This window comes from Nerophis ophidion, linkage group LG11, assembly GCF_033978795.1.
Source record: "Nerophis ophidion isolate RoL-2023_Sa linkage group LG11, RoL_Noph_v1.0, whole genome shotgun sequence".
Taxonomy (NCBI): domain Eukaryota; kingdom Metazoa; phylum Chordata; class Actinopteri; order Syngnathiformes; family Syngnathidae; genus Nerophis; species Nerophis ophidion.
In genome coordinates this window covers 39,243,802-39,259,477 of record NC_084621.1, presented here as the reverse complement: position 1 = coordinate 39,259,477, position 15,676 = coordinate 39,243,802, and the positions used below count along the sequence as shown (strand labels likewise).

Here is a 15,676-nt window from a genome sequence, read left to right as displayed (position 1 = left end):
CCACTGATTTACAATAGAGTCTACAGGACAGTCTCCAGTCCAATGTGGCATAAAAGTTAGAGCACCCAGAGAAAACCCAAAATGCAAACTCCACACAGAGATGCTCCAACTGAAATTCTAACCCCTGTTTTCCTGACTGAGAGAGACTAACACTTTGGACTGATATTGAGCTTTACCATTTGAAAGGTTTCCCCATTGACATTTTTACTACTTGTGCAGGTATTTGCACTCCTCTTACCCGAGGTTGTAGTGGCGATTGTTGTCTTGGCCACTGGGGAAAGGGAAAGCGCATCAATCATATAATTACAGCGAAACAGAGAAACTCTCTACATCAATAGCTCAGGTAATTAGGTAGATACATACAAATCATTGTTGGGGAAAATAGATTTCCCACCTCTGAGATAAACAAGGACAAACAAGTCAATACAATTAGTCATATTCACAATTGCACTATCATTTCTGAAATGCACATTATGTGATAATTGCATCAACAATACCACTTTGTGGCCCTCATGGCAACATGAAGGTATTTAAATTCAATACATTCTGCCGTATTGATCGGGGGGTCCAAACTTTCACCCCCAAGGTGTCGCATACCTAATATAGGATGAATTCAGCTATTTTTTTGGCCTAATATTATTATTAAACACGTGTAACCCCAATCCATATGTGTACTACATGTTTTAAAAATATGTTTCCTAGCTTAAGCGAAGTCGGGGATGTCAAATTCGTTTTAGCTCGAGGGGCACATGGAGGAAAATCTGATCCCAAGTAGGACGGACTTGTAAAATCATAGCATAATAACTTAAAAATAAAGACTACTTCAGATAATTTCTTTGTTTTACTTTGGCCAAAAATAAAACAAGCACTTTCTGAAAATGAACATGTCACAAACAATTCTCTTGACAAAATACTTCAAGTTAATTGAAAACATCCTGAGGAAAAACACTTTGTCTCAGTGTTATATACAGAGCCATTCAACTTTAATTTGCTGCCTACCTGGGATTGAAAAAAATACTAAATAGATATTGAATGATAAAAACTCATCCAGGTATCAAATACGTGTACGTCCTGGCCATCCTTTTTTCCTTTGGAATTGGATTTTTTTTAACATCAAAATCTATTTCCCAGTTTTATGGTTTGATAATGAAAAACAAAAAACGGAAAATGGATCGAATCAACGCAGTGCACAACATCCAAATCCAACTCAAACTCTAAACAAAATAAACACATAACAAATGTTTCTGTACCATTTTCTACAAGTGGTCACAACAGATAAAACAATGACGGCAGCCCAGACGTTTTAAGCAGGGGAAATAGGATGTTTGCATCAACAATCCTTTTATTGAGCAAAACTGATTACTGTCGGCCGTAACCACACCAAAACAGCATCAGCAACACAACAATCATCCAGCAAAATGGGTCACTTTCTGCCGTAATCACAACAAAACAAACAAATTATATTTTCAGATTGACAGCAGCCGCTCTCTTTCATTTGCCTCAAAAGACGCACACTCAGCTAAGCCAGTGACTCGTTCACGGCCACAAAAAGCTCTTCTGTATTATGACACATTCAAGTTATACTCAGGAATCAATAATAATATATTGAGTAATTATTAACATTATGAATTACTGAGTAACTCAAATACCTTTGTCAGTTGCTCATAATTGCTAATTATCTGATGAAGGCCGGTTATGTTATCATGATGTGTTCAATGTGGTCATGTAAAATGTGTTATTAGTGGAACAATTAGCAGCCTAAATACAAAAAAAGTTAAATGCTCAAAAGTTTTTTTTATTAGTATTTGTTTTCATAACAATATAAAATAAAAGACACCATGATAGCTAACAACAAATATTTAGAATTCTGGACAGTTTATACTGACTTTTGATTGGGAAAGTGAAGCTGTCTACATAGAGTTATGGTACTAACAAGCCCATTTAGATGTTGTCCAAGAATAGGTTAGTTCTATATCAGTTTTTCCATGAAACATTTAATGTTTTCAATATAGATAATGAAAAATAGACATGTGTGCTATACTGCACCAGAATTAACAGTAGCTGCTTCATCTGAGTTTGACTCCGGAGCAAACACTCACCCCCAGCAGTCCAATGATGCCTTTAATGGGGAGTGAGTGACGTTGACACTTCTTCGCTGTTTTGGTTTATAAGTGAACTGCTCAAGCACAAGCAGTGACAATTACATCCATCAATTAATACCGTTTTAATTATATCATAGGGAAAAATATGCTCCATTCTTTTATAACTCAATTAAAACTTTAATTGAGATTAGATGAGGCTTGTTATTGTTGTTTATGTTTGTTTCTTAACAATGTATTCCATGTGCTCTTTGGTATATTTGTACTTTTAAAGGCAAATGCTACATATTCACCTGAGAACTATAATGAGCCAGGAAACATTTTTTGGGTTTTTTTTTTTGCATATCAGTGCTTGATTGTTTAATACAATAAAATCCTTGCTATACCTATTTGTTGAATGGTTAATTGAACATGTATTTGCAATCAGAGGTGTAATAACCAGTGACGGCCAGTAACAAGCTACACGTAGCTAAGCTATGGAACTTAACTACATTTTCCAGTAGCTTGGCAGTGGTTTCCTGTAGCTTAGCTACTTTTAGATCAACCTGGGCATATTAAGGCCCGTTAAGCTTTTCAATCTGGCCAGCTGGACATTCTCAAATAATTGTTTTAGATCTTTAAGATGGAAAGTGTGGCTGCCATTATGATGAGCACAGATTTTTTCTAATGACTAAGTATAACTATACAAAGTATTTCAATGGTTGGCATCTGCACTTTTTTATTAGTTACTATGGCAATCTAATTAATTACTATGGTAATGTAAGTCACAGCAGCTGAAACGAGGCACCGAGCACTGTGGGTGGGGAGTGTTTCCAGAACCTGAAATGTGGGTGTCAGGGACAGACACGGAAGCAGATTTTTCCAACAAAGTTCTAAATCTTGGTAATATATCAGATGTATCAGATTGTAGGTGGGTTTATTTTTTACCCTTCGCATTCATATTTCGCTGTGTTTGTTGCATTTTTGTTGCGTTTCGCTTGATTGTAAAATATGTGGATGGAGAGTGGGTGTGACGTTCATTTTCAGTGTGTTATCCTTCATAGTTAATATTATAACATTCATTATTTTCATGTACATTCTGGGTGTCTCATTCAGTAAAAAAAATTAAAAATTCCATTCCTTTTTTTTTAAGGTGGTCTGTTATAACATTTTAGCTGTCATTATTGTGAGGGTTTGTATTAGTGTTCCTAAAAAAAGATATACCGGCCCCGAGACACATTTGTTTTCACTAAATTTGGCCGCCGGGTCAAAATAATTGCCCAGGCCTGTTTTAGACTCATGTAGCTAGGTAGCGTACATCAAAGTTACAAGCTACAAAGAGAGAAAATAAACTGCGAATCCAGGCGCCCCAAAAAATGGAGAGAATCAAATGACCTGGATGAATGAGAACATCCGTACATACGGGGATGATTGGGGATTGTTGGTTGGTGTTCGTATTGGCTAAGATCAGGGCGAAACATTACAAACTGGCCAATCAGAGGCAACATAAGGCGGATCATTGAAACCAGGAATCAAAATCAGTACAGTCACACACTCATAAATGATAAATGGGTTGTACTTGTATAGCGCTTTTCTACCTTCAAGGTACTCAAAGCGCTTTGACACTACTTCCAAATTTACCCATTCACACACACATTCACACACTGATGGAGGGAGCTGTCATGCAAGGCGACCATCAGGAGCAATGGTGAAGTGTCTTGCTCAAGGACACAACGGTCGTGACGAGGTTGGTACTAGGTGGGGATTGAACCAGGAACCCTCGGGTTGCGCACGGCCACTCTCCCAACAGCGCCACGCCGTCTCATGTCACTTGAAGACGAGAGAGTGGGAGACGGAGGGACGCTTCAAGCTGACCACTCAAAAAAAAAAAAAAACATACTTTAAAATGGCAGAGGGATTCTATCCTGCAGATTAGATATTTCTTTTAGTGATGACGATGACGTCCAAGAAAATATGATAATATGTGTCCTTAGCCATATTTAGACACTTGTATGCGTATGCAGACAACAATGCCCAAAACCAAAAAGTTTTTAGTTGTTTACTCTGTACACCAAAACCTTAACGGCTCTCTTGATCTAAGACTTTTCACACAAATTTAGGTACACACATTCAGGTGAGTTGAGTTCATGGACAGTTTTACTGCACATAACCATTACCAACTGTTCCCAAATAACACACAAGTCATTATGTTTTTTTTGTTCAGATATAGATGGATGCTGTTTTTTACTGTAGGCAAAGAAAATGAGTAACATTACAGGGGTGGGCCAATAAAAAGGCAAAGTAAATAAATACCAACAGTTGGGTGTGAGGACCCCCAGTTGTAGGGTGTCCCCAGCTAAATGACGGATAATTAATAGCAATGGACCTTTTGTACACTCTCAGTTACATTGATAGATATAAATGTCGTTAAATGTAGCTGTGATGTAGTAATTGACTTTTGCCGTGTCTCTTGTAGTGTAGCTTGCTACAATTCTCCGGGGATAGCTTCCACTGTGGTTTAGCTACATTTAATCCTGAGTAATTTGTATCTTAGATTACTACCTTTTCCAATTATCTTGCCCATCACTGGTAATAACATGTTGCAAATCAGTGAAATGAAAAAAATAAATAAAATACTAATACATGATTTACATAATAAAACGCTGTCTTGTTAAGTTATTAATCGTAAAAAAGGAAACAAATTGCGTGTATTACCCCAGGAACCTTCAAGAAAACTGAAAAATAAGTACATTGAAGTTGGCAATGAATGGTGAAGAGCAGGGGTCACCAACCTTTTTGAAACGAAGAGCTAATTCTTGGGTACCGATTAATGCGAAGGGCTACCTGTTTGATACACACTTAAATAAATTGCCAGAAATAGCCAATTTGCTCAATTCACCTTTAATAAATAAATAAATAAATATATATACATATATATATATATATATATATATATATATGTATATGGAGGTTTTTTCCCACTCCGAACTGGGCCCCCTTAAGAGCACAGTCTGGATTGTATTTTTTTACTCATCCTTCCCCAGCGTTAACCTTTTTCCCATCTTTTACGGAGCGCTTTATGGCGACCCATCAGCGTTCTTTTTCTGTAACCCTGTACACAGTTTGTTTGTCTAATCTTGAACAGGTTTGCGCTGAAAACAAAGTTTTGTTGTACTTGTGCAATGACAATAAAGACCTATCCTATCCTATATATATATATACTGTATGTATATATATATATATATATATATATATATATATATATATATATACATATATATATATATATATATATATATATATATATATATATATATATATATATATATATATATATATATATATATAATGGGTATTTTTGTCCGTCATTTCGTCATACATTTTTTTTTCCTTTTACGGAAGGTTTTTTGTAGGGAATAAATGATGAAAAAAACACTTAATTGAACGGTTTAAAAGAGGAGAAAACACGAAAAAAATTCTAATTAAATTTTGAAACATAGTTTATCTTCAATTTCAACTCTTTAAAATTCAAAATTCAACCGAAAAAAATGAAGACAAAAACTAGCTAATTCGAATTTTTTTGAAAAAATTTAAAAAATAATTTATGGAACATCATCAGTAATTTTTCCTGATTAAGATTAATTTTAGAATTTTGATGACATGTTTTAAATAGGTTAAAATCCAATCTGCACTTTGTTAGAATATATAACAAATTGGACCAAGCTATATTTCTAACAAAGACAAATCTTAATTTCTTCTAGATTTTCCAGAACAAAAATTTTATAAGAAATTCAAAAGACTTTGAAATAAGATTTAAATTTGATTCTACAGATTTTCTAGATTTGCCAGAATAATTTTTTTGAATTTATATCGTAATAAGTTTGAATAAATATTTCACAAATATTCTTCGTCGAAAAAACAGAAGCTAAAATGAAGCATTAAATTAAAATGGATGTATTATTCTTTACAAAAATAAAATAAAAATAATACTTGAACATTGATTTAAATTGTCAGGAAAGAAGAGGAAGGAATTTAAAAGGCAAAAAGGTATATGTGTTTAAAAATCCTAAAATAATTTTTAAGGTTGTATTTTTTTGTCTAAAATTGTCTTTCTGAAAGTTATAAGAAGCCAAAAAAAAAAAAAAAAAGAGTTTATTTAAACAAGTGAAGACCAAGTCTTTAAAATATTTTCTTGGATTTTCAAATTCTATTTGTTTTGTCTCCCTTAGAATTAAAAATGTCGAGCAAAGCGAGACCAGCTTGCTCGTAAATAAATACAATTTTAAAAAAATAGAGGCAGCTCACTGGTAAATGCTGCTATTTGAGCTATTTTTAGAACAGGCCAGCGGGCTATTCATCTGGTCCTTACGGGCGACCTGGCGCCCGCGGGCACCCCGTTGGTGACTCCTGGTGGAGAGGAGCCCACACTGATACTCTTTCAGGGGAACTAGAATTCTAATCATTGCATTCACCAGTGAAATCGGGACCCCTGATTGAATGGGGGCCCCTAGGCTTCAGCCCAGGTATGTCCATGCATATAAACAGCCCTGCCCCTCAACCTTGGATTAGGTAAGGAGTTTATGAATTACGGGCGTCAACGTCCACAATCTGCCCCACGGAACGTCTCCAAATCTTTTTTCTTTTTTTTAATCTCCAGCAATTGATGTTACTCACAAATGCTCACATTTTGACGACAGTGAGTTAAGTTAGCCAGTTGGTACGTATGTTGCAAATATGTGTGTTGGGTCAGTGCATATTTTTATATGGAGCAAACCAAACAAGCTTTCACACCCAAAAAGAAAACGAGAAGTAAAAAAAAAATACCATAAGTCAACACAAATGTGGCACACAATGTAACATCCTCACTGCACCAGGTGGACATTACAAAAAACACCTTAGCACCATACACATGTCAAAATTACACCCATTTTAAAGCATGATCGGTAAATGCAAATTACTCTCTCTTGGGTGTTTGATTGATGGCAAAACGTCAATGTTTTCATTCATCCATCCATTTTTTACCGCTTGTCACTTTTGGAGTCGCGGGGGGTCACTGGAGCCTTTCTCAGCTGAATTCGGGCGGTAAGTGGAGTACACCCTGGACAAGTCACCACTTCATCGCAGGGCAAGTCAATGTTTTATCGTTTGTATTTCATATTTTGGTATTGTCAATGTCTGATAGCAGAAGTTGTCACTTTTTTTTAGGCACTGTTTAAAGTTATGTTTGTATTTCCGGCTTAGTTCTTGATTGTAGCTTGCTTCAATTAATGCTTTAGCAAACTGAAATGTCTCTGCTCAAAGGTGTAATTTTGCATTATCCTGGGATATGTTTCTACATGTTTATAATGCTTGGGAAACTTCCGTCTTCAATTTAGTATTGAATCAATCTTTCAGACTTAAATCATAATTTTTTTTAAAACTGTTCTTATACTATAAGGTCAGGCCAACACACAAATTCAACATCAAGTTGGCATCACAATGGTGCAGTGGTAGTTAGTGCTCGGGGTCTTTCTGTGTGGTGTTTGCATGTTCTGGCTTCCTCCCACCTCCAAAAACATGCATCTAAGGATAGGTTGATTGGCAACACTAAATGGTCCCTAGTTTGTGAATGTGGGTGTGAATGTTATGTGTCTATCTGTGTTGGCCCTGTGATGAGGTAGCGACTTGTCCAGGGTGTACACCGCCTTCCGCTTGAGTTCAGCAGGGATAGGCTGAACTCATTAATGGAGCAATTTACCTATTAAATATATTTACTGAATATCTTTGCTCTAATTACATTACAGGCATGGTAATACATTCCACATCTCCTAGATTTGTGGCATTCCCAAATGATTAACAATAATGATTATTTTAAAAGCTTGGTCCCTGTCCAAATGTTTTAACCCGATGTGGCTCATGAGTCAAAAAGCTTGCCCATCCTTGCATTACATCAATAAGGTTTTTAAGCCAAGAATAACAATTTAAGGTGACCGTGAAAAAGTCGCACACATCTTACATGTGGTCTCTGTGACAGAGACAGTGGCGCTCTCTGATTGGTCTTTGAAAACTGCCGTCAACATAACTTCATACTCAGTGGAGGGGCTCAGATCAGTCAGGATGTATCGGCTATCACTTCTACTCAGGACCACCTGCAAAAGAAGAACACACAGAGAATGTAATTAGGAAAGAATAACAACACGCTAATACCTGAACAGTACACAGCAAAAAGTCAGTGATCAAAAACAAGAAACAAAAATTAGGGTTATTTTATTTGAACTAAGCAAAATTATATGCAAATAGAATGAGAAAATTTGGCTTGTCAAGACTTTCCAAAACAAGTAAAATTAGCTAACCTCAATGAACCCAAAAATCCCTTAAAATAAGTACCGTATTTTTCGGAGTATAAGTCGCCACGGAGTATAAGTCGCACCAGCCAAAAATGCATAATAAAGAAGGAAAAATATATATATAAGTCACACTGGAGTATAAGTCGCATTTTTGGGGGAAATTTATTTGATAAAACCCAACACCAAGAATAGACATTTGAAAGGCAATTTAAAATAAATAAAGAATAGTGAACAACAGACTGAATAAGTGTACGTTATATGACGCATAAATAACCAACTGAGAAGGTGCCTGGTATGTTAACCTAACATATTATGGTAAAAGTCATTCAAATAACTATAACATATAGAACATGCTATACGTTTACCAAACAATCTGTCTAATCGCTAAATCCCATAAAATCTTATACGTCTAATCTCTTACGTGAATGAGCTAAATAATATTATTTGATATTTTACGGTGATGTGTTAATAATTTCACACATAAGTCGCTCCTGAGTATAAGTCGCACCCCCGGCCAAACTATGAAAAAACTGCGACTTATAGTCCGAAAAATACGGTATATATTCTCACTAATAACAAGTGTCTTGGTAGAAAAAAAAGAGACCTTTTCGCTCAATATGTTGAAAAATATTCTTAAATCAAGTAAATGTTAGTGCCATTAACTTGACATAATGATATGCATACATCATGATTTTGTTTTTCATACTTGAAGTAAGAAATTATTATTTAAAAAAAGTAGTTTTATACTTTGAGTGTTGATGACACAGCTTTGCATCAGTTGACATTCCAGTTTCAAGCATGTTTTACTCAATATAGGTCATAACATCTCAGCAACAAGCTGTAATATCTTACTGAGATCATTTAGGACCAAAACCCATCAAATCCGCTTGGGGAGAATAATTATCTTATCAGACAGAAAATAAGCAACAATCATCCTTCTTTGAGATATTTAATCTTACTTAGATTTCAGTTTTTGCAGTGTACACAACACACAATACAATTATTTCGCATTTCTCACATTATTAACGTAACCAAATGTCAGGCTGCGTTTTAAAAAAATGCTGGAGGGGTTCACAGACTTCAAATTGTACCAAATTACCAGAAATGTTAATTTCTGAATAGCAGGACGGACTTCTAACCTAAAGTTCATTTATTTGAGTTGAGAGAGGCATAAAAAGTAAAATAATGGAATGTCCGGTTTTATGACTTCAGTGAAATAATGTGTGAGTATATAAAAAAAACTACATGCTTTTCAAATCCTGCTCAGCTTTAATTCTAATCGCTGTGTTAAGTTTAACAAAAATGTCCTAGTTATTCAAACACGCGCAGTGACTGCCAGTTGGCTCCCACTGCTGCAGCGGCAGATGTCCAAACAACAACATCTGTACGACACATACATGAATCATTGCCCATGGTAGAACTTGCTTCCACAGACGACAACACTGAAGTTGGACTTTACTGTAAGCGACTTAACATCCAGAGTCGCAATGATGGATTTATTGTGAGAACTCTTAAACTCTCTGTAACATGTTACATTTCTTTTAGCAGTGAAGTTATTTCTTTGCATAACAAAAAATAAAAATATATAAAAAACATTTTTACAGTCTACAACACTGTAGTAGTTTTAGTGATAAAGGAAAATAATTGTATTAATTATAATGCAATTATGCAAACTGCATAAATGCATTATGCTATTTCAAACAGCTTTGTTCAGAGTAGCTGGGTTTGGCGACTGTCCTGTCTGGAGATGGGTATTGTTTATATTTTAACCAATACAGGTTTCAAATTGTTTTTTTTGAAACGGAGCAGGTCCTTCAACGGGCCTGAACCAGTATTTAAAAAATGGAAAACATCCAAATTTTGTTTAAAAACAGAATTTTAGTCAATTTTATGACATGCAAATTGAACAGAACTGTACTTCAAATAATATGAATACAATGATGACAAGAAACACATATGAACATGGATACTTGGGATTCTGGGTAATTGTTATGTTGCGTTTATGTTGTGTTACTGTGAGGATGTTCTCCCAAAATATGTTTGTTATTCTTGTTTGGTGTGGGTTCAAAGTGTGGTGCATATTAGTAAGAGTGTTAAAGTTGTTTGTATCACAACTGTCAGTGTAACCTGTGTGGCTGTTGACTATATGCCTTGCAATCTTGTATGTGTGATGATAGAAGCAGCGAAATGCATGCGTCCGGTTGGCACGCAGATAACATGATGTAAAGGTGGGCGATGATATATTGTAGAGGACCTTAAAAGTAAAGCCATCACGGCACGCCTTCAATATTGTAGTCGGAGTAAAAATCGAAGAATGTTAACCCCGGGTGATGTCCGGGAGAGGGACCAAAATCTGGAAAGTTTCGGGGGTGTCGGTGATTATGGAGCTGAGCCATTTGCAGCTGAGCCACATCGGAGTGGCCAAAGAGCCGCATGTGGCTCCAGAGCCGTGGGTTGCCGACCCCTGGTTTAGCATATGCCTTTGACATGATGTATATCTGGGTTGTTGCAGGTGAGAAAAGACCATGGCAGAGAAACTCGGCGGTCTTGTGTAAATCAGACGGATTGTTTTATTATAATCTGCACAAAATCTGTCTGCTAAAAGACAAATAAATCACTTGGTTGTTTAATTTCACACATGGTTGGGCAGATACTCTATATTCTCCAAATATGTGCATACAAACAATTAAAAACTCAGTCGAACACATATTGTGTGAATACATTCAAATTAAAAAGAAAATTATACATTTATTTTATACCTTTCACAGCAACTGTGTCTGTACTACAAATGGTGTTGTCATTATCATCTGTGTGCCACAGTGTGTATTTCGATCAACATGAGTTGCTGCTTGACTTGTGTTGTTTCTGACTTTGAATTTTGCCTACCTTCTCTGCATCCTGGGATCACATTAACAGCAACCATGCGCCACCGTGACCAATATGCAGCTAAAATTAATTGTGTGATTAATTTGCCTAATGCGGTAATTTTTTGTGATTAATCGCACGCGTTAACGTGTTAACTTTGACAGCCCTAATTACAATATATTAAATATGTGAACATTGCACCTGTGAAATTGTATCGCAGCATTAAATAACAAATGACACATTTACTGCAAGAGTGTAACAGAAAAAGGGACTCTTCGTATCTGTGCTTGCAGCCCACCTCTCTCACTCCCAAGAGTCATATTCTCAGCACTAATCACTCTCCGCAAAACACACACACTCTAACACGTACACACACAGGCAGGCACACACAAACACACACAGTTAATCAGACATGAGAGGGTTCTATCGCTGCCTCACAGTTGTCTCTAAACCCTAGATCAGTGTAATAAAACACCCACGCCAGTCGTTCGTGGGTCCATTCAGCTTTTATGTATACTCGGTCATGTCAGGGGTTTTACCAGCTCGAGTGGAGTAGTTAGGGCTACACAGCACAAAATCCACTTTATCTGCGCAACTGAGTAGACTGCAGTCTGATGCAAAAATGGTGACATCCTGGATTTCACTGGAATAGTTAAAAGACTATTGACTGTATCATCAAACCTCTGTGTTATGTTTTTAATCTCTCTTTTCAAACAGGGACTTTTCCAAATAGAATGAAGGTAGCAAAAGTAATTCCACTCTATAAAACAGGAGATAAACATATATTTACTAATTACAGACCAGTGTCACTACTGTCACAATTTTCTAAAATAATTGAAAAAATATTTGTAGAAAAATTAGACAGTTTTATTGAGAAGAAGATGCTGTTGAGTGAGTGCCAGTATGGATTCCGAACTAATAGATCCACTGCTTCAGCTGTAATGAATACAATGGAGGATATAGCAACAGAAACTGAAAATAGGAAATACACTATCGGTGTGTTTATCGATCTTAAAAAAGCATTTGACACTATAGATCATTCTATATTATTGTCCAAGTTGCATTCACTTGGTGTGAGAGGAGTAGTTTTAGAATGGCTAAGAAGTTATTTAGATAATAGACAAGAGTTTGTGGATTTTTTGGGTAATACATCTGAACAAATGAGGCTGGAATGTGGAATTCCACAAGGTTCGGTTTTGGGACCTAAATTGTTTATTTTGTATATTAACAATATATGTGAGGTATCAAAGTTATTGAAATGTGTTTTATTTGCGGACGACACCAACTTTCATAGTTCGGGACATGACTTAAAAGCGTTATCAATACTTATTGAACAGGATATGATTAAACTTAAGAGATGGTTTGATTTCAACAAATTATCATTAAATGTAAAAAAAACAAAGTTTATGATTTTTGGTAAGAGGAAAAGAGAGGACACCATCAAACTGTCAATAGATGGAATTGATAAAGAAAGGGTTTCTGAACTTAGATTTTTAGGAGTGATACTGGATGACGGTCTGACATGGAAATCTCATATTGCACATGTACGGAAAAAGATGTCTAAGAGTATTTTTATATTAAACAAAGTAAAATATATGTTAGATTATAGGGCAATGTGCATATTGTATTGTGCACTTATATTGCCATATATCAGCTACTGTGTGGAAGTGTGGGGGAACACTTATAAGAGTAACATAAAGGCATTGTATCAATTACAGAAAAGAGCTATAAGGATTATTCATAAAGTAGATTACTTAGAACACACTAACATTTTATTTATTAACTCTGGACTATTGAAACTACAGGAGCTAGTAAAGCTACAGACATTGTGTGTCATGTTTAAGGCTAGAAGTAAAACATTACCAGCAAATTTACAAAACATTTTTGTCATCACTTCTGAGAATACAGAGCATAGAAGAAAAGGTAATTTCAAACAACAATATTCAAGGACAACTTTAAAACAAATGTGTACATCAGTGGTGGGGGTAAAATTGTGGAATTGTCTTTACAACGAGATAAAAAACTGTAAAAATATATTCCAATTGAAAAAAATATATAAAGATAGAACAATAAGATCATATGGACAGCCATAAGTGTTTACATTTCGTTTTTTATTTATTATTTTACTTATTTTTTGTCTGGTTTTGTATTTGTTCTGTATCATTCCGTGAGGTGTATATTTTTACTATTATTTTCTTGGTTTGGTTTATACTTTATGAAGTTTTGCACTTGTTGTGTTTTTCTTGTGTTTTTTGTTTTTGATTGTTTCATTACATTTGGATATATGTGTCGGCTTAAATGATATTCATGAAGTAAGATAATGTATTATGTCAAAGGGGCCAGGAAATTATAAGATCTTCTTCATCCTGCTCCTTCTCAGGAATTGTGTGAATTTAAATTGTATAATAATTGTGATATAATTATGTATCGTTCTAAATGCACATCAATGAATGAGATAAATAAAAATGAAATGAAATGAAATGATGAGAAGATAATACCCCACATTTGTGGTGGGTACCAATTAATGCTGTTTGCATTAACAGTCAACTTCTACTGCAGTACCACACAATTAAAGAGACCAACTGCATATTTTTTGTACTAACCTCCTTTGTGTCGCCACCTGTGGATGGTGCCCAGGAAAGTCTGTAGACGATGATGTCATCGGCGGAGTGATCCCAGATTACCTGAAAACTGTCTGGACTGACGTCACTGGAACGAAAGTGTAGGGGACCCGGAACTGGAGCTAACAGATGAAGAGAAAATGTATTAATTAATTCTTTTTTTACATCACAAACTTTTTGGTTAATCTAATGTTGAGTATAGGGCAGGGATGTCCAAACTTTGTAGCACACGGAAAATGTAAGCATGCGAGGGCCATTTTGATATTTTTCATTTTTAAACCATAACAAAATATATGGATTTTTTTTTAATCCTTTGGGCTCCTGGGGAGCATAGAGGGTCTCAGTCACTTAATTGTTAAAAATAAGTCAAATTATTATTTTTTTTTTATTATTCAATGCTTACAGTAAAGAAAAACAAATAAGGTTTTATGCCTTTTTGTCAAAGACAACTTTTGTTTTTATAGTAAAACTGAAATATGCAGTATTTAGATAGATACATAGATGGATAGTACTTTATTGATTCCTTCAGGAGAGTTCCTTTATTTAGCAATTAAAGCCCTCAAAGATCAATAATGTAGGACACCATTGATTTTAATTACTTAATATTTTTGAGTAATCACAGTGAAAAGTTAAATAAAATCCTACGAAACATATTTGAGATCCAAAAATTATGTATTTACTTTTTATATATGTATGTATTAATTATATTTTTTATATACTCTTTTATACATTCTTTAAAATGTAAAATCTGTATAATCGGTTTTCAGAATAGTTCATTTGAGTTTATTTTGAACATGCACACAATACAATTACAAAGCAATGCATCACATATTTCCAATTGTTTCATTACAGCACGTCCGAAAAGGAGTAGGAAGAAGCAAAGCTTATTTAATGATACTCCTTTTCATATCATAACAGTTTTATCCCATTTTGTTGTTCTCTGTTTGTAACAGAACAGTGGATAAATAAATGAGTCAATCAATTAATATACAGTTAGTAAGTAAACAAAATAATAAAGAAATGAATACATATTAGCGATATAAATATAAACACAATAATTAAAGTTTTCACAACGTTGTGACATAAACAGGTAAAAGTATTCTTTATTTAAAAGGATGAAGCAGCAAACTTTGATTCACTTGACTGTACAGTTCTGCACACTTGATTTACATAAATTGATGCACCAAGCCTTTCTAGTAACATATTGACCCGAATATGAGATTACCCGGTATACAAACCCCGTTTCCATATGAGTTGGGAAATTGTGCTAGATGTAAATATAAACGGAATACAATGATTTGCGAATCCTTTTCAACCCATATTCAGTTGAATGCACTACAAAGACAAGTTATTTAATGTTCTAACTCATAAACTTAATTTATTTTTTTGCAAATAATAATTAACTTAGAATTTCATGGCTGCAACACGTGCCAAAGTAGTTGGGAAAGGGCATGTTCACCACTGTATTACATCACCTTTTCTTTTAACAACACTCAATAAACGTTTGGGAACTGAGGAAACTAATTGTTGAAGCTTTGATGGTGGAATTCTTTACTATTCTTGTTTTATGTAGAACTTCAGTCGTTCAACAGTTCGGGGTCTCCGCTGTCGTATTTTACGCTTCATAATGCGCCACACATTTTCGATGGGAGACAGGTCCGGACTGCAGGCGGGCCAGGAAAGTACCCAATCTCTTTTTTTACAAAGACACACTGTTGTAACACGTGCTGAATGTGGCTTGGCATTGTCTTGCTGAAATAAGCAGGGGCGTCCATGAAAAAGACGG

General features: G+C 35.1%; 1 protein-coding gene across 3 annotated transcripts in view; it reads right to left on the bottom strand.

Moving 5' to 3' along the window:
* The window catches only part of col14a1a (collagen, type XIV, alpha 1a), a 386,358-nt gene that overhangs the window by 194,061 nt on the left and 176,621 nt on the right, over positions 1-15,676 (bottom strand). For all 3 annotated transcript variants that reach the window (XM_061915882.1, XM_061915884.1, XM_061915881.1), the window contains exons 16-17: positions 13,873-14,012; positions 8,074-8,206 (exon numbers count right to left, since the gene is read on the bottom strand). In XM_061915882.1, coding sequence (XP_061771866.1) covers positions 8,074-8,206; positions 13,873-14,012 — 273 coding nt within the window. The remainder of the gene's footprint in view (positions 1-8,073; positions 8,207-13,872; positions 14,013-15,676) is intronic.